This window comes from Mercenaria mercenaria, chromosome 19 (assembly GCF_021730395.1).
Source record: "Mercenaria mercenaria strain notata chromosome 19, MADL_Memer_1, whole genome shotgun sequence".
NCBI classification, from domain to species: Eukaryota; Metazoa; Mollusca; class Bivalvia; order Venerida; family Veneridae; genus Mercenaria; species Mercenaria mercenaria.
In genome coordinates this window covers 3849433-3866572 of record NC_069379.1, presented here as the reverse complement: position 1 = coordinate 3866572, position 17140 = coordinate 3849433, and the positions used below count along the sequence as shown (strand labels likewise).

The 17140-nt window shown below is 35.7% G+C and overlaps 1 protein-coding gene across 1 annotated transcript; it reads left to right on the top strand.

The window, feature by feature from the left end:
- Positions 1-12843: 12843 nt before the first annotated feature.
- On the top strand, positions 12844-13491 carry LOC128551281 (uncharacterized). Its single transcript, XM_053532053.1, has one exon. It carries the CDS (start codon positions 12844-12846, stop codon positions 13489-13491), a length of 648 nt encoding a protein of 215 aa, XP_053388028.1.
- Positions 13492-17140: the final 3649 nt, after the last annotated feature.

The window sequence follows — 17140 nt, the reverse complement described above, 5'->3', positions numbered from 1 at the left end:
ATGTAAACACTATTATAATTAGGGTAATAACATGATCCGCTTGAAACTCTAAATAGCAGATACATTGTATCTAAAAAATAACATTCTTAAAGTTATAAAGGTGTTAGCGTATGCTAAGATTCCTCCATTTCGATACGTTTATACTTAGAATCAAGAAGTGACACCAACATAGGCACAGTTAAATAATGTCCAAAGAGCCAGGCGTAAAACGCCTGATGTACTCTTCCCGTATGTTGACCCTCACCTTCGCGATTAGTCCACTAACATCACCTGTGAGTTTGAGACAGCCGTTTATTAATCCAAACACGATCTGTCTGAGCCAGACACATACTGATCAGAGAGCATGTAAGTTGTAACGTCCGTGAGAATACGTAACACATCACAGAGACCACTGATATTTTTCCATTCTTATCCTTCAGCAGAAGTGCACTTAGTCTACCATTTTTGCTTCTGATGCTAGTGTCCAGCATAATGTCCGTTAACACGCGCTTTTGCTCAGATACACGTTGTCACATGTAGTAGGTGGATTTCAACTAGGTAACAACGTCCTGTTGAAGCTCGTGTTCGGGAGCACCCAGTGTAACTTGGCGTCTCCTCATCTCGGCTGTTAGTGTTGCTAAATGTTTAAAGTGGCCGACAAGTTTCATAAATTTAACCACCGTTTTTGAAGCAGCTGTAGTTCTAGCGCCGGTTTATACACATTTGCAAAGTATATCCAAAGCAACCGCTACATTCATCACATATGCGTCTAGCACAATCCATGTTATCATGTACACATGTTTCAACTTCCCCCAGAGGCCGAATTCAGAAATGCATTCTTGAAGTTTATGTACCAAGTTCTCCCCGTATATCTGTCTGCCATGACATGGTTAAGCAGGACATTGCTCCTCATGCGCCACTCATTATCAATATGGTGTTTTGTGACAAAAATGTAGCTTTCTTTTGCATTCGATGCCCACGTGTCACTTGTTATAGCAACAGAATAGAAAAAAGTGGAAACTCCACAGGTCGCTCAACACAACAAAAACGAAAATGTTGCAGGCTCGGTTTGATTGAGCCTGTTCATGGACGGTAGTGGAAATGTATGCTACCGTCCACGCCCTCTAGCCCCGGGTTGAGCAGAACTTGCGAGAGATAATTTTGGCAAGTCCTTCTCTCTATCATATCGATTAACAATCCGAGAACGAATAGTATTACATGTACTTAAGGGCACGTAATACACATCAGACTTAAAATCCCTCTCCTTTAACGACACTTAGTGGCATATAATGCACAACAACCATATTTGCTCTCGACTGAGTTATTTTCTCTATTTCAGACGATGACACTCTTTTCGGTGTTGAAACAAACGCTGACAGAGATGTTTGTTTTTAATTGTCCGAATTTCCACTGTAATTGGAAGGTTGTTTTCCACCGAGATTATTTCGGAGGTTAGAAGTTCCTCCAGAATAAACAAGGGTAGTCTCACACAGGTTGCACTTAGCCGATTTTTGATCATTTGCACGCGTAAAGTACTTCAAAAGGTCGGAAGTAATTTCTAGTTGTTAATCTATTTCATAAAGCGTGAAATTCAAATATGTATGATTAAATGTACAGTGCCCACATTTATCAACAAATGCCTGTTGCAAAAAAGTGAAATGGTACTTGTATACAGGTGAAATATCCGGATATTAAGATGTATGGTGAGCAAGCTATCTAGCTTAGCATTTGACATTTAACTAAGCAATTATAGCAAAATTAAAAATGAAAGAAATAAACGGTCACCTTTCCAATTTTCTTAACTTGTATCACCCATTGCGCGAGAAAGCCAATTGTTTTCTTTGCGCTCGATCACAAATAACCCCTATCAGCTGTCGTTCGCAAAACATGATGTTGCTATTTCCTTGAATAAAAAGAAGAAATTAAAAGGCAGTTTTATTTTATGTGTAACCCGACACACTGAAGATTTAATTACAGTCAGATTCATTTATAATATTAACGAATCATTTTTAAAAGACCGCAATGTTTATTTGAAATTTAAAAGATAAGTCTTCTATTTCATAAACAAGGTGTAAAACTCTGATTATTGATTAATAAAGTTATCCATTGTCAATCTTTCAATGAAAACATCATTATTTTTCAAATATTTTTAATGTCTGAATTAGATCTATTTCATGAGATACAAATGTATCTCCTTCCATGTAAGATTATTTTCTTTATCTAAATATCTAGATGAACTCTAGATAAACGGCATGTGAATGTATTTGTCCTTCATAGTTAAATTTATGTTAGACAAAAGATCACTATAATGGCATCGTTCAGCTTAATGATTTTTACTTATACAATATGTAAGAAGGTCCTTTGAAAGAACAGAAGAACAGAATGCAACCAAGCAAACACAGTAGCAGACTAAGTATAATTGAGTCTGTTCATGAGAAGTTTTGAAAAGTACAACAACTCTCACGGTCCCTAGCATCGGCTTAAGCGCTATTCCATTACATAGGTATAAACATGAACTGCATGATCCCAAGTCTATTCGAATTCTACCAATGCCAATTATAAATGTTTTTTTTTTCGTGTGAAACATGTGCACACACGGTAAATACATAATGCAATTTTCATGCCTTGATTGAACTTGTCTTACTTGCAAAGTATTTTTATATCACGTATTACTTCAAGTGTTTGCATAAAAATAAATTAAAGAATAACAAAAGCCACGACAAAGTACTAGACATTTAACTCTTGCCATTAAAAGTACATATTACCCCTGGCCAGTTTGTATTTGTTTATATACTGATGTCGAAACTTTCAATTATTAATAATTAATAACGGCATGCTGACTGTCAACTCTATTATTTACAGTAAAAACTGTGGCATACGGTACAAGAGGTGTTCATTGATAAAACAGGATTACATATTACAGAAGTACGGTAGAAAGATGTCATGAGAAATATTATCCGAATAAATGACATGCAGTCATTTATTCTATAGTAAACACTATGGTAACAAACAGATACAAACATACATAAAGCCGCTTAGCCCAGTAGGTAAGAGCGTTGGTCTACGGATCGCGGGGTCGCGAGTTCGATCCTGGGGCGGGGCGTATGTTCTCCGTGACTATTTGATAAACGACATTGTGTCTGAAATCATTAGTCCTCCACCTCTGATAATTCATGTGGGGAAGTTGGCAGTTACTTGCGGAGAACAGGTTTGTACTGGTACAGAATCCAGGAACACTGGTTAGGTTAACTTCCCGCCGTTATATGACTGAAATACTGTTGAAAAACGGCGTTAAACCCAAAACAAACAAACAAACAAATTCAGAAATGAAAAAGGTAATGAAATGATTCAGATATTTTAAAATATATAAAAGTTAACATCAAATACTTTAAACTTTACAAATATAAATAATGTTTACCTCGTTTCGGTTAAATTTTGAAAATTTATGCTTTAAATACATCCCCTATAATGTATGTTAGAATGTATTATCTAATTCTATATTTCAAATATAAATCCGAGGCACTAAAAACATGTTCTTTGTCACTTTCAACCGACGAATAATGAAGTGTTATAAAATAAATTAAAACAATCATCTTTTATCTTCATGGTCAATTCTACATTTTTTGTTTTCAGAACGAAAATAAATGTTTTCTTATTCCTGCTTGTTTAATTATAAGCCCGCCCGCTTAGCTCGGTAGGGAGAGCGTTGGTCTACGGATCGCGTGGTCGCGAGTTCGATCCCCTGGCGGGGCGTATGTTCTCCGTGATGATTAGATAAAAGACATTGTGTCTGAAATCATTCGTCCTCAACCGCTGATAATCTATGTAGGGAAGTTGACAGTTAGTAGCGGAGAACAGGTTTGTACTGGTACAGAATTCAGGAACACTGGTTAGGTTAATTGCCCGCCGTTACATGACTGCAATACTGTTGAAAAAAAGGCGTTAAACCCAAAACAAGCATACACAGTTTATTTATAGTCATGTGCCCACTCGTGCTTGAAGTCACCCGGAAACTTTCAGTACCATCATTTGCTGGTAAGTCGCCATGTGATACATAATTGTGTCGTTGTGTAAATACTAGATGCCCATGGGCAACATGTCGAGCCCGCAAGCTGTCAAAAGGACAGAGAGAGTTGTACATGACACTCCTTATCTCATTGAGGCAAACATGTATGCCAAGTAAAAAGAGATTGCAAAAAGTTACAATATAAGTTATTTAAAGTAACAACAAATGAACGTAAATCTTAAAAAAATAAATAATAAAAAAATCAGAAAGTCCACTAAAAATCCGCACTAGTAGAAATAGGTAAAAAAACGCCTGAAAATTGGATGTAACATGCATGTTGAACTACAGAAAAAGCGGTCTTGATTTTTCCCTACGATCAGTAATAAAAAAGTTACAAATAAAAGCTATTTATAGTAACAACAAAAGGAAGTAATTCTAGGATCTTGCGCATGACACTCCGTCTCATGATGATGAACAATTGTGCCAAGTCACATCAAATCCCTCTATGCATCAAAAAGAAATGCTCCAGACAGAGTCATTCTTGTACCTGGCATTTGACTTCTAAGTGCGACCTTGATACTTGCGCATGACACTCCGTCTCATGGTGTTGAACATTTGTGCTAAGTTATATCAAAATTCCTCCATGCATGACGAAGAAGTGCTCCGGACAAAATTGTCATTCTCGTATCCTTTGATCTCTAAGTGTGACCTTGGCCTTAGACCTATGGACCTGGCTCTTGCGCAAGACACTCTGTCTCGTGATGGTGAACAATTGTGCCAAGTTACATCAAAATCCCTCCATGCATGAAGAAGAAATGCTCCTGACAAAGTCATTTTAGAATTTGACTTTTGACCTGTGTGACATTGACCTTTAAGATAGGAACCTGAGGTTTGCGCATGACACGTCTTCTCATTACGGTTAACATTCATACCAAATATAAACAAGATTGCTCCATGCATGTCAAAGTTATGGTTCGGACAAACAAAGCCGGACGGACGCAGGCACGCACAGACAATTTACCAAGTTGAGACACCATTTATATATACTGACAGGGATTTGGTGTGATGTGGATAAGGAAGAATGTTAAACATTGAGATCGCTCCTACACCAATAGAAATGTAGCAAATGAAATGCATCTGTATTATGTTTTTCCTTTAAAAATCTCTCCAGCTTTTAAAATTAGTCAAATGAAGGACTGGCTGGAAAAGGGCATTTCCCTATTAATTTGTCTCACATGTCCATTCTTTTATTTAAGGTAATATGACGAAATTGTTTTAAGCTATATTTAAATTAGTGGATGACCGTGGTTCATCTTCTTTCAAAATGGAGGATAAAGGCTAGAACATGTTGACGGGCAGTAGATTTACAGCATTTTCAGTGTTTTGGTTTGAATATATGTGTTTACTTGCTGTTAAAAGATATTTGGAACACATGGACCGCGGAGGAGTGTGTCTTGACAGCGATATGACTTTATCAATTGTCGAATGATTTTTATAAAAAGAATGTGATAGGGGAGTTTGTATGGACGCCGCCATATTTATATAACTACTATTTCAGTCCAGACAATAGAAAGCAGTATACTCTATTATAGTAGCTACTAAAGAACGGTCGGTCATGCGCATGTGCAGAAACACTTCATGTTTCTCTCTATGCTATGCAATAACAGCTGATCAAACTATGCCAATGAACTACGAGCTGGCCGAGTGGTTCGGTTCACTGATCACTAACCATACAAATTTGTGATTTAGAATTTATAATGTGGTCACGTGACCATTTTTCTCTGAGTAAAACTCATCACAGAGTATATGGAAAACAAAAGGACTTTATATTTGCTTTCATGCAAACATGTCTGATCACCTTATAGTTAAATGGATGAATTATTCAGTAGAAAATAGAAATACAATATTTGCCTGTTTAAAGCTTTGTCTGTATCTTAAACTTGTTTATTTATTTAAACTATTGTAATATCGTACGAATGACAGCTAAAACTGAAAAGCTGTCAATAGATAAAATGTTTGACTGCTTCAAAAATGAAAGATGTCATGTTCGTTACTATTGTCTTTGTAAATAAATTAAGCTTATAAATTAACAATGGTTAAATTCCCAAATACTGTATGTAGTGATTTTAAAAATAATTTATCACCGAAAGGCAAATGCCGCTACTATTTTACATATACGACATGACACTGAAGCATTCGACCAACATATTTTTTTTTTGCATTATATACTTTGTGCAAGTTTGTTCTTGTCTGGTTTCGAATTCATTGTTTTGTTTTTTATTTTCGTTTACAACCGGTAGTATCTTTAACTCAGTCGATACTGAAATTATGACAGGGCAATGCTTTAATAAAGTGAAGAGTAAGATTGTTATAAAATTTATAAAACTAACCCGTACGGATTTAAAAAATATCACAGGAAAGCTTGTAAAACAGACTATATTAAAGGCGGATAAACACAACCATGTGTCAGTAGTGATATATGTATACGTTAGTGAACAAGTTTAAGAAGTAGATTAACTAACTCGTTTTGTTTTTGTTGAATCGTATGGAAGAAAAAACAGTTTTAAAAACAAAATTTTAACGGGTCTGGGAATCGAACTCCCAACGAAATATTATACTGCGAATACCGTAATCGCTCAGTCAACGAGAAATCATTGACTGCATAATAAACGTATTGTCTTCAAGTATAGACCTGGCACTCATTAATCTTCGCCAATATTTTCGGGGATTTTCGTTAGTTTACAACGGTGGCATATTTCTGCCAACCACATATCCACTTATTTATGTAAACAGTTTTCTCAGAAAATGTATCATTTCCAATTATTATTTGGCAAGTGGCAATATTTCGTGTTATAATGTTATCCAGATAATTATGTTAACAGCACAAAACCGACTGTTAGTGCCCACTTCTGCCATCCACATATTCACATAGATAAGTGATTGCTGTGAAAATGTTCTTGATATCCAGTTAATATTCGTACCCAAATTGGTGATAACGGTTACACTTTTCGTCCTCGTATATGAAATGAATGAGTGTAAATCATAACTGACTAATTGACAAAAATCAAGATACCTCGTTAACGTAAGTGAATATGTGGCAGTAGTGGCCACCAACAGTTTTTTTCCTGTTAAGATACTTAAGTGGCTAATACGCAGTTTTGTCACTAGCCATATAATAACTGAATAAGTGATATTGTTACGAAAATTTTCGAGATAAATAAGTGGATATGTGGTTGGCAGAAATATGCCACTATAGTTTACGCAATATCTGTATCCTGAAAATATCTTTAAGGTAGAACGCGACACTTTGCGAACTTTCGAGTAGCGTCTTGAAATTTTGCATGTGTAAAGTTGACCATATTTCAAACAAGATGCAGTTTATTTTATACCAATAGAGCCAATCAGTTTTTGTACACGAGACGTCAAAGTTGACCACCAAAGCCCATTTTTGAAACTGACGTTGCCGCGTATCCTTGGCAACTGTTACGGGTACTGCAATGATAGCAGTCAACAAATTTTCTTAAATTCTACACTATTCGACGAAAATTAATTTTTCCTTTATGCTGATATAAAAATCATTGTTTTGCGCCTACAAATATTTGAAAAATGGAAAGAAAATCGTCGTTTTTGTCTAAAAATGGACGTTCAGTTTTCGCAGCATTTTTCGGATTTAAAGCGACATATTAAAAAATCCCTGAATTAAATTTTGATTTTTTTCAATAAACGGTTTTCTAAAATGTAATAGAGTCCAAGAGACAATATAAATTGGGGGGTCACCGACTCAAGTTTTTTCCGTACATGTGATTTTATTTCCCCCACCCCTTTGGACCAAAAACATGATTTCGTTAATTTTGTTTGTCTGTAAAACGGCCGTCCTGTCTTAAAATGCCGCTAAACGGCATCTAAACGCCCTTCTGACGTTCAATGACGTCATTTGGAAATGTTTTCCGTTGCACAAACAACATGGCGTCCGGAGATGCAAAGAATATCACAAAATGCACAGCTAGGCATAGTGGTAATGGGAGATTCTTAAAAGTGTCAACACGAAAGAAGGGTGAGAACATGACTAGTATCCGGAATAAATCATTGAAAAGTCCTTACAAGGAGTTGCCTGGCAGACGAATAATCGATATCCGTCACTTCAGTAATAAGTTCGACGAAGGATGCTACAATTGTGGAAGTGCGTTTCAGTTTAAAGACATCATAAAAGAACGTAAATATGGACTCTGTTCTGTCTTTGTATTCAAATGAAAAGTTTGTTCATCAGAAACTAAAGTAGCATCGTCAAGGCGACATAAAATGCCGGATACTACGAAAGGACCATATGCAGTAAATGTAAAATCAGCTATTGGTGAGTATAATTTAAAAAAATATGTGTTTGCTTTAAATGTGTAAGAAAGTTACAATCCTTATGCTAGTTCTACGTAATACACTATAGAAGCAAGTAATCATTTTACAAAGTCCGCAAAAGTCACATTTTTCTATTTAATTTCAAGTACATAATAGATTCTACACGCGGTTAATGCACGAATGATTATTACAAATTAGTGCGAAAATTATACAATGAAATTGTTCTTGGTGTGACTTCATGGAGAACGGTCACCTAAAATGTGGCATACAGAATCGGTCGTATACTTAGATCTCTGTAAACGACAGCAACTGCATTCCTGACATACGAACGTGTATGCTTATTGTTGAAGTCCATAAAAAAAAACTACTTAAAAGACGGTGCCATCTTGTCTTCGCCACAAGTTGTCTTTACAAATTGTTTTGCATGCCGATTTTATGAAGATTTTTTCTCATTGAGTACTAAGAAAATTTTTATAACCTCGGACCTGGGCTGATATCTGTGATTTGTCATATTTCTCTTCCGTGTATAGGTATGATACACACGGGCATAGGTGCAACACACGTTAATGGCTTTCTAAACACCTTGGGTATTCCTGGAATTCATCACAAAACAATGAAAAAAGTGAAAGACTAGCTGGGCCAGTTATAGAAAGAACAGCAAAAGATTCGTGTACCACAGCAAGTAAACTAGAGAAGGAGATTTTCCAGAAGCAGTGCAGCACTACAGATGCAGTCGATGAGCAAGAGGAACAAATCACTTTCGAAGAGGCCATGGATATTCTTGAAGCTGCAGATGGTATTTAGGCATTACGTATCTTTTAACAAATGCAGAATGTTAGTCATGGCTAGAGCTAGGCTTATCATCTCGGAAAAATAATTATGAGAATATCTCAGTAAAAAATCAGTCCGAAACAAAAATTCTATACAACATATATATCGTAGTCAGAAATAAAAAATCTCAGCTAATAAAACACCGGTGTTTCAATAATAAACTCGGTGACCTGTATATTTTATAACGGTTCTTACCAAAAAATCGGCTGAAGACTGAATAGAATTTTAGATTTTACTTCACTACTATAGTCGAAAAATTGTCAGGCTTATATAGTGTTCTAACAGAATAATCACTTACACGGGAACGTAAAATTTGCATCTATATTGGGTCTGCATGTGTATTTATTTTTTACTTTAAGTCGCTTTAATACAATAATAATATTTTGAAAGCAAACATATTTCCATATGTATTTTTCTACATTATTTCTTTAATACTAATATCAACGAGTTTATACTTGTTTTTTTTTCATGCAAAATAATCCAGGGAGACAAGCAGATTTTTTATGTAGACGTAATTGTATTCTGTCGCTAACAGCACTTCTATGGCAGGTGATAACATGTTCAAAAAATACCCCGGTAATTAAGAGTAATGTCGGAAATGTCTAAAGCATATAAACCTTCTTTATGCTGTGTTTCATTACTTTGGATGTTTTTCTAAAAAATACAAACAATGTAATAGTTACACTGATTCTCGAATTTACATATATAATTAAACTATCATGCGAAATGTGTTTATACAATACATTTTTTTCAGAGGAAGAATCTTCTGAAGACATGAGTACGCCAGCGATAATATGTGAGAAGGGAAATATGTCAACGGCAAAAAATCGGATCACAGGTATTTTCTTTTTAAATCAAAAACATTTCTCTGCTATAAGTGTTCGTGCGGATTATGAAAATATAATTTCTATTAATTATGAAACTGCAGTTACGGCAGAAACAAAAGTACAAACACCAACAGCGAGAATACAGGCACGTGCATGCTGATCAATACAAGATCGCAAATGTTACTGAAATTGCTGCGAGCAAATTTTTTTTATAGAAGAAGAAGAATATTTTATTAGACTCTAAAATTTACAGTTTCTGGTCTATAAGAATATGCATCATAATATTATACACACATAAATATAGGTCAATCGCGTCGGACACTCCAGATAGACAGGAATAAAATAGGGTTATTATAACAGTAGCTCAATCTGGGATGCTGTATTCAGCTCGAATTGATTTTGCCAGATCGGATCTCACGAGGCGCGCAAGCGCCGTGTATGATCCGACCTCGCAAAATCAATTCAAGCTGAATACAGCATCCCAGATTGAGCTACTGTTATAATAACCCTTTTATTATGTACCTCTATCGTTTTGTGTTAATGAAAGTAGTCCGACAGATTCAATACGGAAGGTACAATACGGAATTTAAAAGGTACAATATGGATTTTTTTCTGCCTGTTCATATTTGTGAAATACAAGCCGATTTTTTACAGAATTTATATAGGTACAGTGCAACCTCTGTAGAGCAACACCCTTTGGGTGATACAAATATTGACTGTTATGTAGAGGTTGTTGTTTTGGAGAGGTAATTTGATAGTATAATTTCAGATTAGGGAAATTTTGATGATGTTATTATAGAGATGTTTTTCCTTAAGAGAGTACCGCTCTGGTGAGGTTGTACTGTATATAGTTAAAGGGTTATCACTACGTTTTCTTAAGTGGCACTGCCATAATACTCTAACACTGTTATAACAGATGCCTCCCACCCCCTCTCTTTGAATATATGCTGATACTACGTCTTATCAGGCCGACCTACATTTCAGAATGCATCCCTGCTTCTGCAGACAGCTTGGTGAATGTGACTGTTAGCCAAGATGCTGCATGGTCGAAACGCGGCCGCGGAATGAATAGCTTGTCAGGTAATTTCCCTTTTCATGAAGTATAATAGTTTTGGCAGACAAAAGATGAAGGGGTCCAACACTGTCAAATGAGAAAATTTACAAAAATGACAAACTGAAAAAGTCGTCCTTGTGCATGATTTATGTTTCGAGGGGTGATCATTTTTCATATCACCCTCTAATGAATGCTGTATTCCGTTTATTATATAAAAATATTAAAATAAATAATTAAAACATGAACACATCAGAAACTGTGTTTTAGATCAACAGGCACTTTATATCAATAATATGTAAGAGTTACCAAATCTTCTGACTGATATATTTGCCGATGAACGAATTGCTCACCGTTTACGCACATGTGGCATGTTTTATATCACCCTCACGCAACAATTACGTTAACAATCTGTGATAAAAATGTTCAAGGAAAAAGCAAGTAATATCTACTATGGCATTGTATCGTTGGGCATTTATATGAACTATAATAACATGATATATTTCAGGTTGGGGTCATGTCGTCGGAATTCGTTCCAAAAAATGTCTAAACTTTTCAACAAGGATCAAGAACTGTGCAACGTGCTCTTTTTATGAACGCACCGGACGTGAGAAACGGCAGCATGATTGTAGAAAGAACTGGTGCAAAAGCGCAAAAGCTATGGAGCCAGATATTGCAGTACAGCTACACAGAGAATCTAAGTCATAAAAACGGCATAAGGTATTCGGCTGTCGTAGGTGACGAGGACTCAAGTTCTATACAGCATGTTCGAACATACGTGAATCCGGACTTAGTTAAGTATTCAGACATACATCACATAAAAAGGGGAATAAGAAGTAAGCTGGAAATTTTAAAAAAGTCACATAAAGCTTTGACGCCGTCTGTGCGTGATAGTTTCATTAAAAATTTTTCCTATGCAGTAAAACAAAACGCCAACAAATCAGAATACGATATGAGAGCTGCTCTGCAGGCTATTCTACCACACATGTATGGTAACCACGGAAAATGCGGTACATGGTGCAAATTCATGGCCGGAGACGCTACCCATCATAGAAACATATCTTGTGATTTACATGATACTGATTTGAAATTGTCCTTAGAAAATCTTCTAGCACCGTATATAACCAATGCGCAGAAATTGATGACAACTGCATCTTCACAAACAAATGAAGCTCTAAATCATGTTGCTTGGAGCAAGACACCAAAAGTCCGAAATTACAGTCATAGTGAGAGTTTTGATTTTCGGGTGTCTGCTGCCGTTTTGCAGTTTAACGACGGCCTGTCGTACCTTAATGATGTTACTAAAAATTGCAACCTTTCTCCAAATAAAGAGACAGAAAAGCATATAGTTGTCCAAGACAGAATAAGAGACAAACAGAAAATGTACAAACAAAATCGAGAAGCGAAACGCCGGAGGTTTGAATTAAAAAAGCAAAGATTATTAAAATCAGCTGTGTCCGAAATTAAAGAAGGCGTCTCGTACCAGTCATGCTGTGCTTTTGATGAACTTGAAGTTTTGGATACGACTTCCGCTTCCCGAGCCTGCGGTGAAGTATGAACAATGTCATCCTGAATGCCCTATTGTATATTACGATTTGGAAACGTCGAATGTAGGCGATCATGCAGAAATTGTCCAGCTTTCGGCAGTCTGCGGCGATTCGCACTTCACTAAGTTCGTTCTACCTAAAGGCGATATACATGTAAAAGCAACTGCTGTTAACGGTCTTGAGGTCCGCATAGTGAAAGGAAAGAAGTACCTCTTTCAACATAACCAGGAAGTTGAATCCTGTGATGTATCAATGGCATTGTCCGAATTTTTAGCATGGCTGAATTCCTTAAGTGAAGGGAAAGTTATTTTAGCGGCCCACAACGGAAAGGTTTTCGATATGAAATTCCTATTGAAGTATGTCACAGAAACAAATTGCTTTAATCTCTTCTGTGAAAATGTCTATGGATTTATTGACACACTACCTCTCCTTAGAAAACAGAAACCAAGGATGAAGTCATACAAACTAACTAATCTGTATGAACAGACATTTGGTGTTACATTCGAAGCTCACGACGCATTACATGATGCAAAAGCTTTACAGGATATTATCAAAGACCGGAGCATAGCGTTCAAAGAAATGGAAAGCTATGTTTTGACTGCAGCAGAAGCAGTAAACTATTTCTTGAATAGGTGTCGGTCACGTGCTTGTGCTGCTGAAATTGAGAAAAAATATTTAAAAATGAAAAGAGTTATTACATGTTCTATGGCAAAAAAGATCTCTGAAAGTGGACTTTCTTACGACCATTTAAACACGGCATGCTTACGTGATCCCGAAAATGGAATAAAATTGTTGCTTTCAGAAAAAGTCAACGGGAAACCGAGAGTTACAAACAGAACGGCCATAATCAAGTCTATAAAATCACACTTTGACACTGTCCATTCACAGCTACTTAGCTAGACAAGTTGAGTTGATTATAGCATTTTTTGTCCACTTGACGCAAAAAGATACAAAACACTTTGGACAGCTCTTAATACCTTTTCTAGTTATATATTATACATTATATATTAATGTACTTAGATGTTACGTATTAATATACCTTTCATCTTTGTATCCACATTATAAGTGCCTTGCCATAGAACGAAATGTTTGTTGTTGTTTTGTATAAAGGTCTCTGAGGACCAGTAAAACACTAAATGGTGCACCTGATAAGCTAAATACAATGACCGAATTATGATGTCTCGAACGTATTTGCAGACGTCGAATTACGGTACAAAGTTTACGCATGGGGGTGGGGAAATAAAATCACATGTACCGAAAAACTTGAGTCGGTGACCCCCCAATTTTATTTGTCTCTTGGACTCTGTATACATTTTGAAAACCGTTTATTGAAAAAAATCAAAAATTTAATTCAGGGAATTTTTAATATGTCGCTTTAAATCCGAAAAATGCAGCGAAACTGAACGTCCATTTTTAGACAAAACGACGATTTTCTTTCCATTTTTTCAAATATTTGTAGACGCAAAAGAAATGATTTTTACATCAGCATTAAGGAAAAATTAATTCTCGTCGAATAATGTATAATTTAAGAAAATTTTTTTGCTGGTGTCGTCACAGTACCCGTAACAGTGTTGCCAAGGATACGCGGCGACGTCATTTTACGCATGGGGGTGGGGGAAATAAAATCACATGTACCGAAAAAACTAAGTCGGTGACCCCCCAGTTTTATTTGTCTGTTGGACTCGGTATACATTTTAAACACCGTTTATTGAAAAAAATCAAAAATTTAATTCAGGGATTTTGTAATATGCTGATTTAAAGCCGAAAAATGCTGCGAAACTGAACGTCAATTTTTAGTCAAAAACGGCGATTTTCTTTCCATTTTTCAAATTTTTGTCGGTGTAAAACAATGGTTTTTACATCACCATAAAGGAAAAATTAATTCCCGTCGAATAATGTATAATTTAAGAAAATTTGTTGGCTGGTGCCGTTGCAGTAGTCGTAACAGTTGCCAAGGATACGCGGCAACGTCAGTGTCAAAAACGGGCTTTGGTGGTCAACTTTGACGTCTCGTGTACAAAAACTGGTTGGCTCTATTGGTATAAAATAAACTGCATCTTGTTTGAAATATGGTCAACTTTACACATGCAAAATTTCAAGGCGCTACTCAAAAGTTCGCAAAGTGTCGCGTTCTACCTTAATACTTAAATAACCTATATAAATAACCGACACGATGGCGTGGTGGTAAGGTGTCTGACTTCGATGCACGTTATCACGAGTTCAAAAAACATCTCAGACCACTTTTTAAAAAAAAATCAGTGTGATTTTATGTTATCGATATTGCTTTTAGTCATACAATATTTACGTAACATTTTTCACAAAATCTGACTGTTATTTCTTGTAGTATTGATTTACGGACAATAGTGTACTGAATATCATTTCATATTGTTGTTTTGTTTGGTTATATTTTCAAAACGCCATAACACTACGCAACACCTATACTTGTCCTCTCTATTGATTATCATGTTCTCACTGTCACCTGATATTTGCAAGATGCTCGCTGAAGATGCCAGTTTTTTTTTTTTATATAAACCGGAAAAGTATGTTAGAACATTAAATATGCAACATAAAGGTGAATATAGGTAAACATTTGATTTTATAAATTTTCACAACACGATGTGTGGGTTATTCGCTTTAAAGGTAAAGAAACTGATTTGTTTAATAATACTGATACATTTCACATCATGTTAGTCCCAAAAGTGCTGGAAAAACGTGAAATGAGTCATTGAAATATGTGTATGATTAGCCGTGCGTGCCACGAGCGTACGCGTGCGTACATGCGCGTGCGTGTTTAGCGTTTTGTTCTAAACATTTTTTTCAGTCATATAAACAACGATGTCTACTTTTAGCAGTGAGGACAATACCCAACAGTTACATTATACTGATACCGGGCTAACCAGTCCTAGAACTATCCACCAAGCCAGGACGCTACTAACAGTACATTTTTTTCACGTCTTTGGTATTAGGCGGCCATGGCAACCGACGCGGTCGAATCATAAAATATCAATAACATTATAATGATAAAAAAACATGTATCTGTTAAAGCAAGATTGATATCTATTCAGAAAAAAAGGGACAGCATTACAATACAGAATAATACAATGTTAAAATGACATAGTATATTTACATCCAAATTCATATAAAACAAAAAAAAAAATCAAAAATGAAAACATTTCTGAAAAAAATATGGGAATCTATAAATTCTAAAACATGGTAACAATTAAAACATTAAATGAAAAGACACAGTGATTTACTGACAAGCGAGAAAATTTCAAATATTCAATAACTTTAATGTGAGATATATTCCATAGTCACGAAAAACAAACACATTTTCTTTTTATGTTACTAGTATGCTTAATTATGTTGAGATATGCATTTTGCAACACATTCTAATCTTAGCGCGGGAAACAGACCCGCGTAAACGAACATGACGTCAGACGTGTTGTGTCGTTAAAGACGCACACGACATAAAATTCCATTTTATTTTACTTCATGCTGCATTACGTTATGAAATACAGATAATGTAAAATAATTTGAATCGAGAAATATACTATAAAAACAAAGTGCGGTTACAATTTTCATCCTTATCTAAGAAAATAATTTACAGTTCATACTCAATGTACAAGAAGATCGGAAAAGATATGTATATGGTGAATGATATGCAGTGAGTGGTATGGATTATATCTCATTGATAAAACACAGTACTTCATCAGTTTAATAGCATAAAGTAAGTCATTTTACTGACTTTCGAGACGTTTCCTTCAAAGAATAACAAAACATGTTTAAGGTAGTTGAACCGTATGTGGTCTCCGTATTCTCCGTATACGGCTTCGGCTTTCTCCGTCAGTGATTTCGGCATTCTCCGTATACGATTTCGGCTTTCTCCGTCAGTGATTTCGGCATTCTCCGTATACGATTACGGCTTTCTCCGTCAGTGATTTCGGCATTCTCTGTATACGATTTCGGCTTTCTCCGTCAGTGATTTCGGCATTCTCCGTGTAAGATTTCGGCTTTCTCCGTCAGTGATTTCGGCATTCTCCGTATGTAATTTTAGCATTCTCCGGTTGTTATGAACAATATTTTGTTGTGGCCGAAGGATTCCGAAAACGCAGTCGGAAGATACGTAATCGCACGAAATTTGTTTATGTTACTATGGGTACAGGTATTTTTCCTTAACCATGCTTACAGTAAGAGGAAGACTTGATTGTGTAACAGTTGTATAGCAATAGACTAACGTAATGTTTTTAATTCACAAAAATAAACTGTTTGCTACTATTTACCTATTTCAGACATTTTACAAAGATGGAGAGATACAACAATTGAATATAAATATGTTAAACGTTATTAGGAACCAAAATATATACCATTTTGTATTGTTATAGTGTTCTTCTACTTTTAATTTATGATATTTCACTCTTTTCAACGGTTTAAACGTATGCAATATTGTCCGGGCAAAGTTATTTCTCATCTATAGAAAAGGAATATATAAATACATTCTCCAGAGTTGGCCATGCGGAAAAATGAATAATTAATAGAAATAGATGGAAGT